The sequence below is a fragment of the Pinus tabuliformis genome, chromosome J (genome assembly GCF_031772625.1).
Source record: "Pinus tabuliformis cultivar Carrire ecotype Pingquan chromosome J, CPIR1, whole genome shotgun sequence".
Taxonomy (NCBI): domain Eukaryota; kingdom Viridiplantae; phylum Streptophyta; class Pinopsida; order Pinales; family Pinaceae; genus Pinus; species Pinus tabuliformis.
The window spans coordinates 1,581,673,595-1,581,697,104 of NC_142295.1; the positions used below are offsets into that span (position 1 = coordinate 1,581,673,595).

General features: G+C 41.9%; 1 protein-coding gene across 2 annotated transcripts in view; it reads right to left on the reverse strand.

The window, feature by feature from the left end:
- HCF136 (photosystem II stability/assembly factor, chloroplast (HCF136)) overlaps positions 1-23,510 on the reverse strand; it is a 354,415-nt gene that overhangs the window by 213,076 nt on the left and 117,829 nt on the right. For both annotated transcript variants that reach the window (XM_089379786.1, XM_089379787.1), the window contains exon 5: positions 1,887-2,009. In XM_089379786.1, the coding sequence (XP_089235912.1) occupies positions 1,887-2,009 (123 nt within the window). The remainder of the gene's footprint in view (positions 1-1,886; positions 2,010-23,510) is intronic.

Consider the following 23,510-nt stretch of genomic DNA (forward strand, 5'->3'; position numbering starts at 1 on the left):
AGGTACCATTATGAATACCTCCCTGGTTAAGAGGGAGTGTTGAAAGATGTAACTAGGTTCAGTCTTCATAATGACATGTAATTATGATTTTATGTAAAGAGGTGTAAATAAGAAATTTTAAATTATCATGTTGACTTGCTTCATGGGTTTCATAAGAAAGGATTTTGTTTTTGATTCAAGACTCCCGTTGACAGTCTTTAGGATTTATTTGTCATCTAGTCATAAAATATAAGAGTCATTGTCATGTAAATGAAGTCATGTTACACTTTGTAAAAGGTCATCTTGTCTATATAAAGTATCCTCCATAGAACTTGTCACCAAACCTCTTCAAATCGGCCTACAAACATTAAAGAAGCTGCCAGAACAAGTCGTCCTAAAGACCCAGAGAAGGGGTATAAGTAGGGGAACTCGGCCTCTATTCTAAGCATCAAGTTTGAACTCAATTTCAGCGAAGAAGTGCCAAAAGAAGTGCGAAAAGGAGGCAGCAAGAAAGGGTTTTCTCTAAGGTAAAAAGGACACTCTTCTAGGGTATCAAAGGAAGAATCTTCTGGGTAAATCGAAGTAGAATCTTCCAGAGCAACGAAGTAGATTCTTCTAGGACAGCAAAGTAGATTCTTCTGGGGCAGCAGTATCTTCTGGGGCAGCAAAGAAGGAATCTTCTAGGAGGCAATGAATAGGTTTCTTCTGGGATAGCGAAGAAAGGAATCCTTTGGAACATACGAAGTAGAGACCGAGTTTCTCTAGAAAAGAAAACAAAGGAAGGATAAGAAAGGACAAGGTTGGTGAAAAGGTTCTTGAAGAGGATAATAGAGTCAAGGGTCAGTGTCATGGTCTTGGTACTTATCAATTGAAGATCTACAAGAAGAATTTTATCGGGTTTTCCTCTCTAGAGGTGAGAGGTTTTGGCCCTGGCTAGAGAAGCCTATATTTTGTGTCACTTGTCTTTATTTTGATAATTGTTTTGATGAAAAAGAACACTCTAATAAGCTAACAAAGTGAGATCATAAGTCAAAGAAGAACAAGCATATCACAAGCAATTATCAAGCAGAGAAAGTGTTAACATTGACTGCCCTAGATTTCTCAACAAGTTGGAGGCCGAATAACAGAAAACATGTTCATTTGTTGAGGGGTCGAATTGCTTCTTAATTGCAAACCAAATTCTTGTGGGCCAAGTCTTTTTCTGGTGGGTTGAGATCACTATTCTAAGGTCCAATTTGGTTTTTCTGGTTGTCGGAGCTGAAGCACAGGTTCAGAATTTGTTATTTGCATTGTAATCTCTCCCAGCAAGCTAATAAAAATTGTGATTTTCCTCTCATATATTTCTGTTGCATGAGATTATTACTTTGTCCTCAAAGTGTTTGACGAGATGTTTCTCCACTAAGTGTTTGACAAAAGTCTTCAAAGGAAATTTCATAAAATTTGTTCGTTTTAATAGCACTTTCTAGCTTTGGTACATTACAATTTCTATGTCCTTAACCATAAAATGGAAATTAATGCTTGTCAAAATCATTGTATATTTCATAATACCATCTATTCCCAGACACAGAGAATCCTTAAATTTTTTACATGAAAAATAGGTGTCATTCTCTCATTGAAAGGGAACAAGCATATCTTAGGTAGAAGACCGAAGAGTCACTATATGTTTGACCTGTGTGCTCTCAAAAATATTGTTGATATACGATACCCCATTTTAGTATTAGATTAATATTAAGAAACTCAAGCGGGACACTGCATTGTTCACTTAAAATAACATGTGCAGAAATCTCATAAATCTCAATATTTAATTACTGAACTCAATACCCACCAAACACCTTTAACAGAATCAAAGAGTCTCTAACTCTACTTGAAGAATGCTTTAAATTTGAAAACCAGGGTTCCAAATTTACCCCTGAGCCTCTGCTAAGGTAGAGACCACCGCCACGTACAAGAAGCCACAGTCCTCCATCTGCACGCCAACCCATGTTCTGAATCCTGCGAGCACTTGTTCTGTTGTGAGGCTGCCAATATGGCTGCAGATCGTAAGTGAATCACAAATTAGTCATACTCCAATGGTATTAGAAGCAGTTTACTTTGCATGGGCAGCAAAGAAATATTCATAAAAATTCAATGTAAAAGTTAATCGCCACAAACTTTCAATCTCTAATCTACATATAAAGAATAATTTAGTGGAAAGCAGTCAGTATGGCTCCAAAATAAAGGAAATAGAAAATCAATAAAAGAGGGTGCAGACAGGACATTACAGGTTGAGTTAATTTTAATTTAATTTAAATATTAATATCCCCTAGTGGCAAAGTTGGCCAGTGGGACTGTAAAATGTAAAAGGGTGAGTGAACCATTGAGAGTGCTAAAGTATATCCAAGAGAGTGTAAAAAGTGAAAAATAAAAGAGTACATAGAGACTGCCAAAAGAGACCCAAATAAACACTAGAAAGCCCAGAACTTTTTGTAAACTCCACAATTGGTAGAAAGAAATCCAAGGGTATTGACAAGTAAAATGTGAGTAAGAGCAGGATGAGGTACTGCATATTGCACATCTACCGTACATGTAGCACCACAGAATTAGAAGAAAAGATCAAACTCAAACAAAGCATTCAAACTGAAAGTAAGGGCAATAAGATAAAATGTGAAAGTTGATGTTATAAAGCTGGATAAAATAGTTAGGAAAAGCTCTTTACATAACGTCACCAACTATTCTCTCCAGCACCAACCACTTCAAACTCACCTAGGACCTGTTGAATGGTATATCTACAAACAGTTGTCAATGGTGTGTGGTATAGTGTTGATTTTGGATAGCATCGGATGTGCTCTAGCTCCAAAAGTTTGTGGAGGAGCTAGAACACATGAGATCTCCAGAACCCAGAAATCGTTTGGAGAAATTCCACCCAGATGAGGAGTTATTAAAATAATTAATATTTTTAATGGATTCCTAAGTGTAAACTTAGGAAAATAAAAATATTAATGTGTATTAATAAAAATATGGGTGAGAGGGTTCTAAGTGACGAGGATCAAGTTGTTTTAATCTTAGTCATTGATTAGAGATTAGATCACAGTGGTTGATTCGTCAATGGGAAAAGTATAAGAGGAGGCTTGAGGGTCAGTTGGAGATACACCGAGGAGATCAAAGAGTTCAATTTTTTTGGGGTGTGGTTTGCTGAGAAAATTGAGCTAGTGATCTGAGTTGCAGTGAGGGGCAGTTCGGCAAAGGGACTTCAGTCCAAGGTCGAAGAATACATAGCAGAGAGGCAGAGCAACGCCAGGAGAGACAACGCAGCTCCAGAGAAGATGACGCAGAGGCCAGATAGGCTGACGGAGGTGACGAGGAGCTGGAGGAGTTGATGCAGACCCTTAAGGCAGCGTTGGGGTTTGCTTGTGGGGCAGAGAGAGCAGTTCAGCATATTGACTTTCTGAGCAATGGAAGTTCACTGAGAGGGTGACACAGCTCCTAGAGGAGGTGACACAGTTCCAGCACAGAGCTTGGAGCAATCATCGTTGCCCAGCACTGGGGACAGCATTTGCCATATGTGGAGTTTGATCATCTAGTTGTTGAATTTGCCGAAATATCTGTCTCCAGATAGATGTACTGTTGATTTTGGGTAGCATCGGATGTGCTCTAGCTCCGGAATTTTGTGGAGGGGCTAGAATACATGAGATCTCCAGAACCCAGAAATTGTTTGGAAAAATTCCACCTGGATGAGGAGTTATTAAAATAATTAATATTTTTAATGAGTTCCTAAGTCTAATATTATGAAAATAAAAATATTAATGGGTATTAATAAAAATATGGGTAAGAAACTTCTAAGTGACGAGGATCAAGTCTGTTTTAATCTTAGCTGTCGATTAGGGATTTAATCTCGGCTGTTGATTCGTCAACAGGAAAAATATAAGAGGAGGCTTGAGGGTCAGTTGGAGATACACCATATTGATCAGCGAATTCAATTTTTTTGGGGCGTAGTTTGCCGAGAAAATTGAATAGGGGATCTGAGTTGCAAAGAGAGGGGCAGTGTTGATTTGGGGTAGCATTGGATCTACTCTAGCCATGAAAATTGGTGGAGAGGCTAAGGCACATGAGATCTCCAAGACCCAGATTTTGTTTGGACAAATTGTACCCGATTTGCGAGATATTAAAATAGTTAATATTTTTAATGGAGTTCCTAAGTCTAAACTTACGAAAAATAAAATATTAATGGGTATTAATATAACACTGGGTTAGAAGGTTCCAAAAGTCATGGATCAAGCCAAATCTAATCTTAGCTGTTGATTAAAGATTTAATCTTGGTCGTTAATGGACCAACGAGAAAAGTATAAGAAGAGGCTTGAGGGTCAATTGGAGAACACACTGAGGGAAACCAGTCAGTTCGATTTCTAAAGCGAGGTTAGTTGAGAAATTCGAACCAGTGGTCTGGAGAGCAGCAGGAGGTAGTAAGTACAAAACAGAGAGTCAGGAACAGCACCAGAGGACCAACGCAGAGGTTGGAGAGACAGAGTCTCTCAAGCAAATGCAAAGGCAGCAGACTACGCAATCACTGGAGGGCCTGCATGGTTGACGCAAAGAGGCCCAGTGTTGACACAGAGAGGTAGGAGCTGACACAGAGGGTTTGCGAGCTACGCAAAGGTCAGCTAGCCTGACGCTGAGACTAGGAGAAGTGCTAGAGAATTTTCTCTCTATTGGGTAAGCCAGTTTGGCACCCAGTTGTACTGAAGAATTGTTGAATAGTAAAATCCTCCCTTGCTGCACCAGTTTTCCCACATTGGGTTTTTCCGGAAACTGTTGTCCAAAAATCTGTGTCGATGTGTTGATTCTTGTGCATGTATTTGTTTCTGTATTATGGTGTGATAACTGCAGCAGAATTTATTTTAATGTTTACTGAAGGATTTTCATAAATAACTTATTGGGAAATAAGATAAATCAGTTATTGCAGTGATAGAATTTTCACATGGTATCAGAGAAAGTAATTAGAGACAGGAAGGGACAATCAATTATGGATCAAGACCATGATGTAGAGGCATCTACATCAAGAGACTCGCACAGATTTTCAGAAAATTGCACAAGAGAAAGTGATCTCGATTTCTCTATATTGGCTTCCAGGCTGAAAGAAGAAGTAGCTTGTGTGACTAGCTCTGCATCATCAGAAGTATGGTATATAGATAGTGGAGCCTCTTGGCATATGACGGGAATCCGAGAATGTTTCTCAGATTATCGAGTGGAGAAGATGAACTTTTAGATCACCATAGGGAACAAGGCAAAGTGTACTCCAGTAGGGAGGGGTACCATAGTTTTTCAAACAGAAACGGGAGATCGGTTCCATGCTACCAATGTGCTACATGTACCAGGATTGGGGATGAACTTGCTTTCTGTGTCGCAACTTCAAGGCAAAGGCTATGACGTTTTCTTCATCAAGGAGAAAGTATATGTCAAACACCCGAGCTAGAAAAAGAAAGTGCAGATCCGGATCAAAAGTAACAGGTTGTACTAACTACAACTAGAATCACCAATGGCACTAATAGGCAGTCATGGAGACAAGGATTTGAACGAACTATGGCACAGAAGAATGGGACATTTGCATGGGGCTCTGAGAATTCTCAGGAGCACTGTAACAGGAGTTCCAGATCTTAGTACGAAACGAGATGATGTATGCAGAGGATATGATGTATGCAGAGGATATGCTCTAGGAAAGTATGCCAAAGCAGTGTTTCCTAGAAGTAAAAACATGGCCAAGAGTGTACTCAAATTTATACACTCAGATATCTGCGGACCCATGTCCACTAAAGCTCTTAGCGGTACCGAGTACTTCCTCACCTTCATTGATGACCACTCAAGCAAAACTTCGATTTATTTTATGAAAACCAAGGATAAGGTTTTCTGTCGATTCAAAGAGTTCAAGGCCCTGGTGGAGAATCTAACTAAGAAAAAAATAAAAGTTTTGCGCTCAGATAATGGTGGAGAGTATGTCGATAAGGACTTCACTAATTTTTGCGCTAAGGAGGGCATCATAAGAGAGTGGACAGCTTCTTACAATCTGGAGCAGAATGGAGTAGCAGAAAGAAAGAACAGGACTATTGTAGAAGCAGCTAGGGCCATGATGTATGATCAGGATATGCCAAAATTCCTGTGGGCAGAAGCATGCAACACAGCAGTCAATGTTCAGAATAGAACTCCTCATCAAGCAATTACTCCAAAGAAAGTCTTCACAGGGAAGACACCTAAAGTCAATCATTTCAGGATATTTGGGAGCTTGGCATATTGCCGCATACCTGAGGAAAAGAGGAAGAAGCTAGATCAAACTGCAAAGAAAGGATATATATTGGGATATAGCGAGAACGCTAAGGCATACAGAATCTATCTTCCAAAGAGTAGGAAGGTAGTAGTTCGACGAGATGTGAAGTTCATGGAGGACAGGGCTTTCAGAAAATCTCGAGAAATGCCTTCCGAGGAGCAGTCAAAAGAGGAAACATTGGTCCAACCTCTTCAACCAACGAAAGAAAAGAATTATTCCTCGGGTCAGGAAGAATCACATGATGAAGAGGAGCTAACAGAAGCACCTGTTGGCAGACGAAGAACGAGCAGGGAACTTCGTCACATTCTGCGAGATGCAGAGGACTTCATCGGTGCGCCAGGGAACAATAAGAGGGAGCGAAAACAGCCAAATAGATAGCAAGCGTTAGTAGCTTAGGATGGGGAGCCTGCCAGTTTTCAGGAGGCAGCTCAACCTCAGGTTTGGCTGAATGGGATGGTAGAGGAGTACAACTCCATAATGGTGAACGATGTTTGGGAGGTAGTGCCAAGGCCTCAAGACAAATCAGGGTAGGTTCGAGATGGATCTACAAGATCAAATACGTTGCAGTGTTGAGAAATACAAAGGCAAGTTTGTGGCTAAGGGGTATGCTCAGAAGGAAGGAAATGATTACGAAGAGACTTTCGCCCCGGTAGCCAAGTATACATCTATTAGAACCGTGATATCTCTTGCAGCACAGATGAGGTGAGAGATTCATCAAATGGATGTCAAAACGACATTTCTGAACGGAGTGATAGAAGAAGAGGTATACATTGAACAGCCAGAGGGCTTTGAGACACATGAGAAGAAGTCTCATGTATGCAGATTGAAGAAAACCTTATATGGGCTGAAACAGGCACCTAAAGTATGGTATGGTCGAATCGATGGCTACTTGCAGAAAATGGAATTTGTCAAGAGTGACGTGTTGAAATTTCTAAGTTTACTTAGTTAGAAACCCTCCATGCACTTTATTTGATTTATTCCTACCTACTTGTTATTTTCCTTAACAAGTTATTTACAATGTAAATACTGAAAATAAACACTAGTGCATGCTCAACATATTACAAATCAGCGACTAAAAGAAATAGAAACAAGCACGCCATATGACACCATTATTTTTGGACTAATGTCCCCAGAAAAACCCAAAGTGGGAAAACTGGTGCAGCTATCTGAGGGTTTTCTTATTAAGTAATATCAGAGTACAATCTGGGTGCCAAAACTAGCCTACCCAACAGAAAATTTCCTTGGCAATAATACCTCTCAGGTCCTGACAAATCTTATAACTGAAACCTCGGATAATCCTTCCGGCAGCTACTCAACACAAATCTGCCCCAGAAACCCCAACGTCAGCCTCTCTCTGGACTGCGTCAGCCCCTCTGCCTCACGCTGGCCCTGCGTCACCCAGGATGGGTCTGCGTCGGCCCTAGGAAGCCTTGTGTCAACCCTCTGGCCCTCTGCGTCAGCAACGCTGGCCTCTTTAAGGCTCTGCGCAACTCCCGGTTGCCTCTGCGTGGCCCTACGTGAGCCCTGGCTGGCTCTGCATCACTCTCCTTGGTTACTGTGCTGCACTCTTGGCACTATCTCTGCCTCTTTGTCTCTCTGTACTCAAATGCCCCTCAGCTGCATCTCCTGATCACTAATTCTATCTCTCTTAGAAAACCCCGCTCTAGAGAATAGAATCACTAATCACTTTGGTGTGTTCTCCAAGTGACCCTGAAGCCTCCTCTTATACTTTTCCTATTGACATATCAACAGCCGAGATTAAGTCCCTAATCAATGGCTAAGATTAGATCTGGCTTGATCCATGTCTTTTGGACCATTCTAACACATATTCATATTAATACACATTAATATTTTATTTTCCCTAAGTTTAGACTTAGGGACTCCATAAAAAATATTAATTATTTTAATATCTCCTGATCTGTTTAGAATCTGCCCAAATGCTTTCTAAGTGTTGGAGATCTCAAGTGCCCCAACCTCTCCACCAAATTTCATGGCTAGAGCACATCCGATGCTACCCCAAATCGACACTCCCTCTTACCGAGGACTATGCTCTAGCAATACTCCTCACTAAGTATTACTCTGATCGTCCTGCATCAGTACCAGCGCTGATGCTAGGCCTTCCTACCCAACATCCTCTGCACTGCTACATTTTGTACTGTTGCCCATGGTTCTACCACTGCCACTGCTGCATCTCTACAACAGCCCCCTCTGCATCCATGCTGCTGCTGGTACTTTTTCCCAGCACTGCATCCGCACTACACCTCCTCTCATCAAGTTGCATCGTGTTGCCCACTGCTGCACTGCAACTCAATTACTGAGAAGTAAGTAACTGATCTCCTAATCTGACCTCCCTGTTGGGCTACAGACACCCACTGATGCTGAAGCTCCCTCTGCCGCTGACAAGTGCTCCCTCTCTGACCTCTGCGCTGCTGCAACAACTCCCTGCATCTCGCACTGTTGCACACCTCTTTGTGCCATCTTGCACTAGTGCAACACTCTTGTGCCTCTCGCACTGCTACAGCCTGCTAGCCTTGCGCTGTCTCAGGACTCCTACACTATAGCTCTCTCTGCCACTCCATCTGCATCCGTCTCTACCTGACTCAGCCAATCCTCGTACTCCTCTTCGAGGCTCCTGTAGCAAGGTCTAATCCAAGAGGCTTGGTACCTCGACGATCCTGCCCCTCATTGCATGTAGTCTGAATGACTACAGATCGATGTCTCCCCACTTGCGCTCAAGTGGTGCGTGTGCACTCTATGGCACAGTCGTCGTCTGTCAAAACTTTCGTCTCTGCTGTGCTGGCGCTGCCTTAGTCTCGGAATACTCTCCCTTACTTTTCTTCCTCGGACACTGGGTCGCATAATGACCCAGCTCCCCACAATGGAAGCACTTGATCTTGGAGACATCTTTCTTCTTCCGCTTCTCATGCTTTCCCTCAGATGCTAGGGTCACATCTTCCTCCTCTTGCTCGACTTTGATCTCCTTGCTGCTACCACCCGTCTTCGACTGCCGTCTGATATCTTCTTAGCGAAGAGCTGCCCACATCTCGTCCCAAGGTGGAAGTGTCCCTCTACCCACTATACTCTGGACAAATACTTCCAAGTCTTCTGAGACAACATTCAGGATTGTCCTCACCATCAGCTCTTGATCCGATGTCGCTTCTATAGCAGTCAGCTGATCTCGGATCTCATTCAGTCCTCCGAGGAAGGTGTCAATTGGTTCTCCCTTCTTCATCTGATACGACCTCAACTGATTCTCAAGCAGCATTCTTCTCTGCACAGAAGTATGCCGGTACAGCTTCTTGAGAGCCTCCTACATCTCAAATGTCATTTCCTTCTCGGTTATGTGTGGTACTACATGATCCTTGACCCCATCAAGGATAATGCTCTTAGCCTTTGCCATCGTCTCCTCGTACTTGTCATTATCATTGGGGTCGGCTGGAATAGCTATTACCTTCAAGGCGAAGATCTTAACACAATTCCTGTCAAGTATGGATAAGATTTTGGCCTTCCACACTGTGAAGTTCGATGCTCTGTCCAATCTATCCTGGTCTCTTACTCCGTGTGGTGCCATGATGCTCCTCTACTTCCCTCATGGAAGCTCTCTGTTCGACTCCTCTGAGTCTCTACTTCCCATCTAGAAGTTCTCTTTTGGACTCCCTCTGAGTCCTGATTTCCCTCCTGGAAATCCTTCTGCCACTTGTCGAGATGCCCCCTACTCTGATTGTCTTGTGCAACCGCACCACTGATCCAGGTTCCTTGACTAGAAACCAGGGAAAATTTTAAGAACCTCCCCTAAATTTATAAATATAATAAATGGGCGAATCTCCATGGTATATAGGAAAAATGGAAGGCGATTTTATCAATAATATAATATGTATATATAATTTTTTGGCGAATCTCTCACCAGGCATGGCGAATATTTTACTCAATTATAAAATCTTGTAAGATCTTGGCGAGTCTTTCACTAAATAATAAAACTTTGTAAAGTCCTAGTGAATCTTAGCATTGTGAACTCTTAGAGAAGAGTAAAAATGGATCTATGCTGGTTTAATTGCCCCATTTAAATAGGCCACATTTCAGGTGAATACCATGGGTCAATACCATGTGCCATTTTTATTTTTATTAATTCTAATATTAGGGTTAATAATGGTTTTTTGCATGGTATTAATAGCAATCTATTCCATGGTATTTGTCCCATAGTATTTTTCCCACAGGTTTCACCTAAATATAACCCATTTCTTGTAAATATAAGGTGAATTATGGAGTAAATATAAAAAAAAAAATGTTTTATTTGTTTACCATTCGTCTAGTTTATTTATATTTTTATTAATTTACCATACCTCTGTTACAAATATGGCATTTGGCCCATAGGATTCACTTAAATAAAACCTCTTTCTTGAGCCTTCATAAATAGAACCGAGGGTTATGGACTAAATATAAAAAGAGGTTTTATTTATTTACCATACGTCTAGTTTATTTATATTTTTATTTATTTACCATACCTTTTGAGTAAGTATAAAAAGAAGTTTTATTTATTTAGCGTACCTCCACTTTACTTATATTTTTATTTGTTTACACCAGGTGACTTATGGAGTAAATATAAAAAATGTTTTATTTATTTACCATACCTCTCATTTATTTATATTTTTATTAATTTACCATACCCCTTTTATAAATATGGTATTTGGCCCACAGGATTCACTTAAATAAAACCTATTCTTGAAAATGGGCGAATGGATTCGCTTAAATAAAACCTATTCTTGAAAATGGGCGAATGGAAGGTTGTAACTCCTAATTTCAAGGGCTAAATTTACCTTTTTTACCCTCTCCCTTAAAATAAGGTGGGCTATTTGAGGTGATTTGTAAAAATGTACTATGATACAAAATATTCGCCCACTAAAAATTTAAAACCCCTTAATTTCGCCAAAAGGCGAACATTCGCCCCTAAAATTATCCTTGCTAGAAACCCTCAGTAGCAACTACTCTAGCCTTGCTCTGTCAAGTAATGTTTTGACTACAGTACCTCTCCATCTCCACTCTGCAATATTCCCACAGCCTTCTAAACCCCATCAACCTGAAGATGAGAGCTCCTAGGCTCTGCGCAATCCCGGCACCAGCAACCCGGCCTCCTCAGCGAATTGCGTCAGCCCTCCCAGCTACTGCGTGGCTCTGCGTGAGGCTCCCTTTGCCTTCCTTAGCCTCTGCACTGCCTCTTCCCGACTCACCCTTGATGACGCAGGCATTGTGTCACCCTTCCATTGTTGCTTCTCTGCTAGAAACAGCTTCTGTCACCTCGGGACAACTGTTTTCTGCTGCTATTGCTCCGCTTGGCTAATGTCCTTAGTCCTCCTGTGATCTGCAATCACGCTCTCATACCATGTTGAAATTTCTAAGTTTACTTAGTTAGAAACCCTCCATGCACTTTATCTGATTTATTCCTACCTACTTGTTATTTTCCTTAACAAGTTATTTACAATGTAAATACTGAAGATAAACACTAGTGCATGCTCAACATATTACAAATCAGCGACTAAAAGAAACAGAAACAAACACGCCATATGACACCATTATTTTTTGACTAATGTCCCCGGAAAAACCCAATGTGGGAAAACCGGTGCAGCTATCTCAGGTTCTGACAAATCTCCTGGTTCTGACAAATCTCCTGGAAAACCCTGGATAATCCTTCCGGCAACTACTCAGTACAAATCAACCCCAGAAACCCCAGCGTTAGCCTCTCTCTGGACTGCGTCAGCCCCTCTCTGCTTCACGTTGGCCTTGTGTCACCCCAGATGGGTCTGCATCAGCCCTCTAGCCATCTGCATCAGCAACGCTAGCCTCTTTCAGGCTCTGCGCAGCTCCCGGTTGCCTCTGCGTGGCCCTGTGTGAGCCCTGGCTGGCTCTACGTCACTCTCCTTAGCTACTGCGCTGCACTCCTGGCACTATCTCTGCCTCTCTGTCTCTCTGTACTCAAATGCCCCTCAGCTGCATCTCCTGATCACTAATTCTATCTCTCTTAGCAAACCCCGCTCTAGAGAATAGAATCACTAATCACTCTGGTGTGTTCTCCAAGTGACCTTGAAGCCTCCTCTTATACTTTTCCTTTTGACATATCAACAGCCGAGATTAAGTCCCTAATCAACAGCTAAGATTAGATCTGGCTTGATCCATGTCTTTTGGACCATTCTAACACATATTCATATTAATACACATTAATATTTTATTTTCCCTAAGTTTAGACTTAGGGACTCCATGAAAAATATTAATTATTTTAATATCTCCTGATCTGTTTAGAATCTGCCCAAACCCTTTCTGGGTATTGGAGATCTCATGTGCCCCAACCTCTCCACCAAATTCCGTGGCTAGAGCACATTCGATACTACCCCAAATCAACATGACGCAGATCCAAATCCCTACTATCTAGTTGTAAAAAATGAGCCTCTAACCTTAGTATTATATGTGGATGATCTCTTCCTGACAAGATCATCCAGGCTCATCGGGGACTACAAGAAGAATCTAGCCACGAAATTCAACATGAAGGATTTGGGACGAATGCATTATTTCCTGGGGTTGGAAGTTTGGTAGCAAAAGGGGGAGATTTTCCTTAGGAAAGGGAGATATGCTACAGAAATCCTTAAGAGATTCAAGATGGAGGACTGTAAACCCATAGCTACTCCAATGATAACCAACTGGAAGAAGATTGATGCATCAGAAGACAAGGATGTTGATCCCACCTTATACATGCAGCTCATAGGGTCCCTGATGTATCTGGTCAATACCAAGCCAAACATTTGCTATGCTGTCAACACCCTCAGTCAGTTCATGGTAGAGCCGAAGAGGATGCACTGGATAGCAGCCAAACATGTTCTCAAGTATTTACAGGGAACAATCGATTATGGACTCTTGTACACAAGGAGTAAGGATATCAGATTGAGTGGATTTACTGGTGTAAATTGGGCAAGAAGTTCAGTGGATCAAAAAAGTACCTCTGGGTATTGTTTCAACATTGGATCAGGAATGACCTCTTGGTGCAATAGGAAACAGAAATCTGTGGCTCTAACCTCAGTTGAGGCAGAATATATGGTTGAGCACAGCTTCGCGTGAGACCATATGGCTTAGAAAATTGCTTGTGAACCTATTCGGAAGAAAGATGGAGGTGACCAAGATTATGTCCAATAATCAAAGTTGCATCAAGCTCTCTCAAAATCCAGTGTTTCATGATCGGTCAAAGCATATTGATATCCGGGGTCACTTTGTCAGAAATTGTGTCCAACGAGGAGCTGTACAGTTGAGCTACACTCCTAGAGGAGAACTGGTGGCAGATATCCTCACCAAGGCCCTTGGAAGAACAAAGTTCGATTACTTCAGGGAAAATATGGGGATGATAAAGAATCCATTTCAGACTTCAGTAGCAAAAATGGGGGTGATGTTGCAGTGTAGTAGCAGTCAGCAGTAGCACAATGCAGCATGATAAGAAGAGGATGCAGCAGTGCAGAGGATGTTGGGCAGGGACGCCTAGCATCAACATAGGGACCGGTGCCGGATGATCAAGGTAATGCTCAGTGAGGAGTATTACTAGAGCACAGTCCTCGCTAAGAGGAGGTGTTGATTTGGGCTAGCATCGGATGTGCTCTAGCCACAAAAATTTGTGGAGAGGCTAATGCACATGAGATATCCAAGACCTAGAAATGGTTTGGACAAATTGTACCCGGTTTGAGAGATATTAAAATAATTAATATTTTTAATGGAGTTCCTAAGCCTAAACTTAGGAAAAATAAAATATTAATGGGTATTAATATAAAACTGGGTTAGAAGGTTCCAAAAGTCATGGATCAAGCCAAATCTAATCTTTGCCATTGATTAGAGATTTGATATTGGCTTTTGATGGACCAATGAGAAAAGTATAAGAAGAGGCTTGAGGGTCAGTTGGAGAACACACTGAGAGAGACCAATCAGTTTGATTTCTGGAGCAGGGTTAGCTGAGAAATTCGAACCAGTGGTCTGGAGAGCAGCAGGAGGCAGCAAGTATGGAATAGAGTCAGGAACAGCACCAGAGGACCTGGGCAGAGGTTGGAGAGGCAGACGCAGAGGCAGCAGACTGCGCAGTCACTAGAGGGCCTACATGGGTGATGCAGAGAGGCCCAGTGCTGACGCAGAGGGTCTGGGAGCTACTCAGAGGTCAACTAGACTGACGCTGAGACTAGAGAAGTGCTAGAGAATTTTCTCTCTGTTGGGTAAGCCAGTTTGGCACCCAATTGTACTGAAGAATTGCTGAATAATAAAAATCCTCCCTTGCTGCACCATTTTCCCACATTGGGTTTTTCCACGGACTGTTGTCCAAAATATCTGTGTCGATGTGTTGATTCTTGTGCATGTGTTTGTTTCTGTATTATGGTGTGATAACTGCAGCAGAATTTATTTTAATGTTTACTGAAGGATTTTCATAAATAACTTATTGGGAAATAAGTAGGTAAAATAAATCAGTTGTTGCAACGATAGAATTTTCAGAGGGGGTAGCAGAGAGTTGGATCGGAAGGGAGTTTCGAGCCAATGAGTACTAGGCAAAGAGGCAGCAGTAGCATCAGAGAGGCGGCGCAGAGGCCTACGCAACCCAGGAAGGGGTTCACACAGGGCTGACGCATGCCAAGAGGGTTCTTGCAGTGGTAGTGCGAGTTAATCGTCGAAAGGTCGAGATTTTACTGGGAGTTCGATGTTCTGAGCCAAGAGGGCTGAAGTAGAAGCTCCTGAGAACAAATCGATCCAGCAGAGAAGTGACGCGGTCTCCCAGAGGCAAGACGTTGGCCCACACAGAGAAAATTGTGTTGGGATTTTCGCAGTGCTTGCGAGAGTCAGCCATTCAGTGGATGAGTTGTGACTTAGAGAACGAAGTAAACCCTCGTATGTATTTCTCGCTATGGATATTTCTCTGAAAGGTTAGCCGGTGTGAGAGGCAAACCTGTTGTACTCAGATTTTGCTCGTTTAATAATACAAACCCTCTATATGCTGCACCGGTTCTCCTGCATTGGGTTTTTCCAAGGACGTTGGTCCAAAAATAACGGTGTCCCTTGTGTGTTTGTCTCATATTGTTTCAGTTTATGATCTGTATGTCAGTGTAGTCTGCAGTAGTGTTTTTCATCAGTGTTTAAATAATTAAATAACTTGTTGAATGTAAAAACAAGTAGGAGATGATAAACCAGTGATTGCAGTAGGATTTCTGATGTGTAGATTCAGAAATTTTCACATGGTATCAAAGCATTGCAGATCATAGGACACTGAAGACATCAGCCGAGAGATCCAGTGAATTCGCTGCAGAGAAGCAGTTGTCTTGAGTGACAGTGTTGTTTGAGTGGCAGAGGAGCAGTTGGAGTAACGCAGAGCCAGAGAAGTGACGCAGAGGCTCACGTAGTTCCTGCGTCAACATTTCGATCCTGTATAGGGTGATGCAGTACCCAAGAGGAGCTCACACAGTCACTGCATCAGCGCTCTGGGCCAGTGCAAAGCCTGAGAGGCTCAAATCAGTCAGTTGTCGGGGCTGGAAGAGCAGAGCAGATTCGATCAGTGGAGCTGGTGGGACGTTGTTGTTGTTGGTGCAGAACAGTGTCTGTGGAGACAAATTCGAGGTAGAGGGAGTCACTGCATTGATATATTTCTAGCCAAAGAAATCTAGATCCGGGTTGCAACAACAAAGGAGGATTGGAGAGGAGTGATTCGACATTTGGCTGAAGGATTTCCGTGAAGGAAATCAGGACTTAGACGGAGTCTAGAGGAGCTTGTTCCTGTACGCTAAAGAAATCCAGATCCGAGTCTTGGTGGATTAGCAGTGGGAGAGGGAGAAGGGAACCAATGCTTTATTTTTTGAGCAGAGCTGTCGGTCAATGGACTGAGGGATCAGGACAAATTGGATGGAGCATCCAATTTTGTCATCTGGAAGGCCAGGATCATGGCAATCCTAGACAAACATCGCATCAAGGACTATGCCTTGAAAGTAGTTGTTGTTCCGGTTGAAGCTGATCCGCTGCAGAAGTTCGAGGAGGCCCAGGCGAAGGTAAAATGCATGATTCTAGACGAGGTCAAAGATCATGTGGTCCCACACATTGCTGAGAAGGACACAACAAGGGAGATGTGGAAAACATTGACCACCTTGTACTAGGGGACTTCCATTCAACAAAAGATGCTATTGAAGAATCAGCTGAGACAGTACCAGATGCAAAAGGGAGAAGAGATCGATCCCTTGCTTCTCAAGTTGCAAGGGATTCGAAACCAGTTGACTTCCACGGGGTCTACACCAAATCTTGAGTTCATGGTTAGGATTGCCCTGAATGTAGTCATTGAACACTGGGAGACATTTGTCCAGAGTATCTTGGGCACAGCTTCTCTCCCCAGTTGGGAGGAAATGAGGGCAACTCTTCAACGAGAAGAGATCAAGAGGCTGACCAAGGCAGGAAGTAGCAGCAAAGGAGCCCGGGTCAAGAAGGAGGAGGAGGAGGATGCAACGCTCGCATCATTGAGACAACATGGGAAGCAGAAAAGGAAGAAAAAGGATATATCCAAGGTCAGATGCTTCAGGTGTGGTGAACTAGGACATTTCGCCACACAGTGTCCTTGGAAGAAGGGCAAGGAGGAGGCTTCTGACTCGAAGGCTTCTCCAGCGAAAGCTGACAGGGAAGGCAAGGATGAAAATTGTGCCATGAGTGCTCATGCGTCTCTAGAGAAGAGGTGGGGCGACATGGAGTTGTAGTTGAGAGGACTACATGAACCGGGCAGGATCCTTGAGGTCCCCAAACTCTTGGATCACATATGGCTACGGGACTCCTTAATAACAATAGCAAAATGACGGGTGCCGATTGGAGCGAGGTGTGATGGAGCAATAGTGGCAGAGCAAGAGTGCCAAACTCTGAGGCAGCGCAATGGATGTTGTAGCAATGCAAGAGGCACAGAGTAGTTTGTAGCAGGCAATAGTAGCAGAGAGTCAACACAAATTAGCAACAGAGGTGGATTTAGCATCACGGGGCATCCAGACTGACTAGCATGTCAATTTTTGAGTGAAGTTTCAGTTGCTTACTTCTCAACAACTGAGTTGCAGTGTAACAGTTAGCACTGGCAATGCTATGGACAGCATGAGGCAGCATTTTGAGAGGGAGCTATAGTACAGATGTAGCAGTGACAGTGGCAGTGTCATGGGCAGCAGTACAGGTCGCAGCAGTGCAGTGGATGAAGGGCATCAGGACAAGCATCAGCGGCACAGAGGACCGATGCAGTGGATCAATATAGTACTTCTGTTGAGAAGTGTTATTAGAGGACATTCCTCGCTAAGAGGGAGTGTCGATTTGAGTAGCATCGGATCTGCTCTAACTCCGAAATTTTGTGGAGGGGCTAGAATACATGAGATCTCCAGAACCCCGAAATCGTTTGAAGAAATTCCACCCAGATGAGGAGTTAAAATAATTAATATTTTTAATGAGTTCCTAAGTCTAAACTTAGGGAAATAAAAATATTAATGGGTATTAATAAAATATGGGTGAGAAACCTGTAAGTGACGAGGATCAAGTCTGTTTTAATCTTATTTGTCGATTAGGGACTTAATCTCGGTTGTTGATTCATCAACAGGAAAAGTATAAGAGGAGGCTTGAGGGTCAGTTGGAGATACACCATATTGATCAGTCAGTTCGATTTTTCTGGAGTGTGGTTTGCCGAGAAAATCGAATAGGTGATCTGAGTTGCAGTGAGGGGCAGTAGCAGAGAGTTGGATCAGAAGGGAGTTCCGAGCCAACAAGTACCGGGCAGAGGGGCAACAGTAGCATCAAAGAGGTAGTGTAGAGGCCTACGCAACCCAGGAAGGGGTTCATGCAGCACTGACGCAAGCCAAGAGGATTCTTGCAGTCGCAGTGTGAGATAATCATCGGAAGGTCGAGATTTTTCTAGGAGTTCGATGTTCTTAGCTGGGATGGTTAAAGTCGAAGCTCCTAAGAGAAAATTGATCTAGTAGATAAGTGACACAGTCTCCCAGAGGCAAGACGCTGGTCCACATAGAGCAGATTGTGTTGGGATTTTCATAGTGCTTGCCAGAGTCAACCATTACGTGGATCAGTTGTGACTTAGAGAACGAAGTAAACCCTCATATGTATTTCTTGCTACCGATATTTCTTTGAAAGGTTAGCTGGTGTGAGAGACAACTTCTTGTACTCAGATTTTGCTCGCTTAATAATACAAACCCTCTATAAGTTGCACTAGTTTTCCTGCATTGGGTTTTTCCAAGGACGTTGGTCCAAAAATAACGGTGTCCCTTGTGTGTTCGTCTCAAGTTGTTTCATTTTATGATCTGTATTTCAGTGTAGTCTACAGTAGTATTTTTCATCAGTGTTTAAATAATTAAATAACTTGTTGAATGTAAAAACAAGTAGGAGATGATAAACCAATGATTGCAGTAGGATTTCTAATGTGTAGATTCACAAATTTTCACAGGTACTTCTGCCAAGGTTATTCTCTGTTGGGTGAGCCGCATTTGGCACCCTAATTGTATTCAAGAATCTGCTTAATAATATAAACCCTCTATACGCTGCACCAGTTTTCCCACATTGGGTTTTTCCGGGGACGATTGTCCAAAAATAACAGTGTCCCTTGTGTGATTGTCTCAGTTTATTTCAATTCATGATCTGTATGTTTGTGTAGGTTGGAATAGTGTTTTTCATCAATGTTTATGTAATTAAATAATTTGTTAATGCAAAGAACAAGTACATGTTAAACCAGTAATTGCAGTAGGGGTTTCTGATGTGTAGATTCAGAAATTCTCACATGGTATCAGAGCAAGGTTGCACGAAATGGGGAAACGGGTACGAGTTTCCGAAACGGGAAGCGATACGAAACGCGACCTCCCTAAATTTTGGAAACGGGGAAACGCGAATATATATATATATATATATATATATATATATTAGGAATTTAAGAAATATGTGCAATCATAAAGCATATATGATACATTCTAATTTATTACATTATGATAAAATTGTCAATTGTCAATGCATAGACTATAAGTATCTAAATTTACATCACATTTACTCATGAATAATCACATAATGAAAATAGAAATATCCAAAATCAGCCACGAGAAATTTCTAATTTTTTGTCTCGTGGTTGATTGGGAGTCTCCTCCTACATAGTCGAATGACCTTAGTGCTCTTGATTAAATACAAGTTTCATACCCTAGTACCCTACATTCTCTTGATTATTGGGAGTCTCCCCTGCATAGAGGGCTTTGTTCTCTCGATTAAATACAAGTTCCATACCCTAGTACATGATAAAATCCAATGGAAACATTGAAATCCCCCCAATCCTGAAATCCTGAAAAACAGATAAGTCTGCTAGATTTTGAGTAAGATCTAAAATTCTACTTTCTCCATATGAAATCCAATGACAGCGAAACCACTCTCAAACATCCTGAGTCATTTCATGGTAATGTTAAAAATTTAAGTAAAAGGATGAAAATGAAAAATAAAGGAGAATATCACTTTTACTTTAAGAATTTAACATTACCATGAACTGCATATCAACACTAGGGCAAACAAATGTAAGAGATCTACATTAGAAAAAAAAAATTAAAATACAAATGTTTTTTTGGGGAAACGTGGCCCGTACGGCTTGGAAACGCGTTTCCGGCCGTACGGCCACGTTTCCGTTTCGGGAAACGTGGTCGTACGGCCGGAAACGCGTTTCCAGGCCGTACGGTACGGGGAAACACGTTTCGTTTCGTTTCCCCTGGCGAAACGCCCCCTAGGGCCACGTTTCCTGCAACTTAGTATCAGAGCGATTACAAATCATAGGAGACTCAAGACACCAGCCGAGTAATCCAGAGAATTCGCTACAAAGAAGCAGTTTTCCTGAGTGAGAGCGTTGTTTTAGAGGCAGAGGAGCAGCTGCAAGAGTGACGCAGAGGCTCACGCAGTGCCTTCGTCAGCATTTCAAGCCTGCAAAAGGTGATGCCGATCCAGAGAGGAGCCCATGCAGTGACTGCGTCAGCTCTCTGGGCTAGCGCAAAGCCTGAGAGGTTCAAATCAGTCAGTTGTCGGCGCTGAGGAAGTAGAGCAGATTTGATTTGAGGAGTTCGTGGAACACTGTTTCTGTTGGTGTAGAACAATGTTTGTGGAGACAGAGCTGAGGTAGAAAGAGTCACTGCATTGACATATTCTAGCCAAAGAAATCTAGATCTAGGTTGCAGCAGCAAAGGAGGATTGGAGAGGAAGTGATTCGACAGTTGGCGGGAGGATTTTCGTGAAGGAAATCAGGACTCAGAGGTTGCAACCACAACCCCTCACATCTTGAAGCCCATGGAAAAATCTGTAAATACAGAGGAATTGAGATCAAATTTTCATCATCAATTGTGGATGAAATTGTCTAATTTCTTGAGCTAGAGCTCTGAGGGTTTTAGAACCTCTTCCTTCCAATCAATTTCGACCGTGCAAGATTCTACTCAGTGATAAATCTTTTTGCTTCTTTTATCTATCTACTTTGTTCTGGCACATATTTCTCTTCATACAGGTGCAGCGAAGTCGTTCCTAAGTTTTGTAAGACATCTTGAAGTAGGACAAGTTATTCTTGAAGAAATTTCAACCCCAACTCCGGTTATTAGTTTTCCTTATCACTCCATGCATTTAGTTTTAAATCCAAGCATGATAAAAATTCTAAAATCTGGAAATGACAATATTTTAGTGAAAACACAAATTTAGAGATTTCACAACTACTGAAATTGTAGAAATAAAACACAGCACAATTATGACAGCCACACAGAAAATAACAAAGTGATTTTTGGTCAATGTGACCCTGGAAAAAACCCCTACAACTCTTGGGGAAAACTAATTTGAGAGCTCTTCTTTATTTCTGAAAAAATGCTTTTACAAAGAAATTGAAATACAGTAAAAATTCCAGCAACCACAAATTACAACTTATCTCAATTTTCGTGCTTCAACTCCATCTCGAAAATTGTGACAATCAGCAAACAGCCAAAACATAAATTTTTCCAACAATAAAACAGCATTAAATGTTGTACAGCCTGCCTCAAAAAATGTGCCCAGAAATTGATGTACGGACTATACGAACCGTAAGAATTTCAGCAGTACGGTTGCCTCGAAATTTGTGCCCTTGCTGTTGTCCCTCTTCCTCGATATCTGTGCCTTTCTCCTGCTGTACGGTTTTGCCTTGCGATGCATGCCAATAAATGCTACTGCCCAGATTTTCTGAAATGTCTTCTTGCTGCTCTCCTTCACTTCCTCAATGCTCAAAAATTTTCTCCTTGCTGTCTCTTCTCTTTCTCTCAAATGCTCATGCAAGAATGAATGATCTTTTCCTCTTCTCTTCTCCTTTTACTCTTTAAATGACCTTTTGGGTTACCCTAAGATCTAATGGCTGAGATTCATTTAGATCTAGGGATGAGAATAAATGTGCATTTAATTCTCACTTTCTATTTTTTAACTCACCCACTTAAATAAAGACCCACTTAGCCTTTTATTTCCATAGTCACTTTTTCACTTTCTAATTCTTCATTGATTTTAATAAAGTCGCCTTTAAATTAGAATGTAACTTTACCACTTATAAAGTCACTTTAAAATTAGAATGTAGCTTTACCACTTATAAAGTCACTTCTAAATTAAATTGACTTTACCACTTATAAAGTCACTTTAAGAGAAAGGGAAAAAAATAAATTTGGACACTTTTCCCTAGGCCAAAGATCAAAGCCTTAGGGAACCACTTGTCCTCTGGTATGCAAATTTTAACACTCCCTCTTACCGAGGAAAGTGTTCCTCACTACTCCCATCTTGTCTCTGAAGTAGACATGCTTGCCCCGTGGTAAGGCTTTGGTGAAAATGTCTGCTACTTGCTCATTTGTGGAAATGTACTCAAGCTTGACAGCTCCCTTTTGGACATAGTCTCTAATGAAGGGATACTTGATAGTCTCTAATGAAGGGATACTTGATCTCAAGGACATAGTCTCTAATGAAGGGATACTTGATCTCAATATGCTTTGACCTGTCATGAAAAACTAGATTCTCCGTGAGTTTTATGCAACTCTGATTATCACAGTAAATTATTGAAGGTCTCAATGCCTGACCAAATAGACCAAACAACATCTTGCGAGGTCATATGGCCTCACAACTAGCCAAACTAGCATCCATATACTCTACCTCAGCTGAGCTCAATGCAACTGACTGTTGTTTCTGGCTAATCCACGACATAATTGCAGAACCCAACCCAAAACAACTCCCAGAAGTACTCTTCCTATCTGAAGCACAACCTGCCCAATCTGAATCTGTGTACCCTGCCAGTCTCACTCCATCACCCTGTCTATAATCCAGACCAAAATCCACAGTCCCCTGCAAATAACGAAGAATGTGTTTTGTAGCCACCCTATGCACTCTCCTAGGCTCACACATGAACTGACTCATAGTGTTAACTTCAAAACATATATCTGGTCGAGTGTTGACCAAATACATCAAACAACAAATCAGCTGTCTGTATAGAGTAGGATCCACCAACTCGAAATCAGAAGCGTGAAGCTTCTTCCAGTTAGTGATCATAGGTGTAGACATGGGTTTGCAATCCTCCATGTGAAATTTGCTAAGAATATCCATAATGTACTTCTCTTGTCCCAGGAAGAAATGCCCCTCCTTCCACACCTCCAATCCTAGAAAATAATGCATCAAGCCGATATCCTTCATCTCAAACTCTAAAGCAAGATCTCTCTTGCAGCCTGTTGACCACTACCGGTCAACTACCCATAGCAGTACACCCCCTTTTCTTCGCAAAAAGGGATAGCGCTTGATCGACATGTCCGTGCCATTCGACAGTCATCGTCTGTTAAAATTGGCAACTAGGGCAAAACTTCATGTGGGTCATCTTATTCATGGCTAATAATATTTTTATTAGATTCCTCTCGTCGAGAGGTGTAGGATGGATATAAAGATCATCCAATTCCGATAAGTATTCATGGAGATATGAATTTATTTTGATTATGGAATTATTATCAAGCCGACCTACAACTCATGTAGGCTCAGAAGCCCAACAGTCGCATCTATTCACCCACCAACGTTGTGTATAAATATAAGAGGACTTTTCCTCATTTGGACTCACTCATCTCATCACATCTCTCTCTCTCTCTACTGCGCAGATATGAGTCTCTTCTCTACTGCGCTGAAATGGGTCTCTCTCTCTCACACATGTGAAGCCAAAAACTGTTGAATTTGAAGCTGC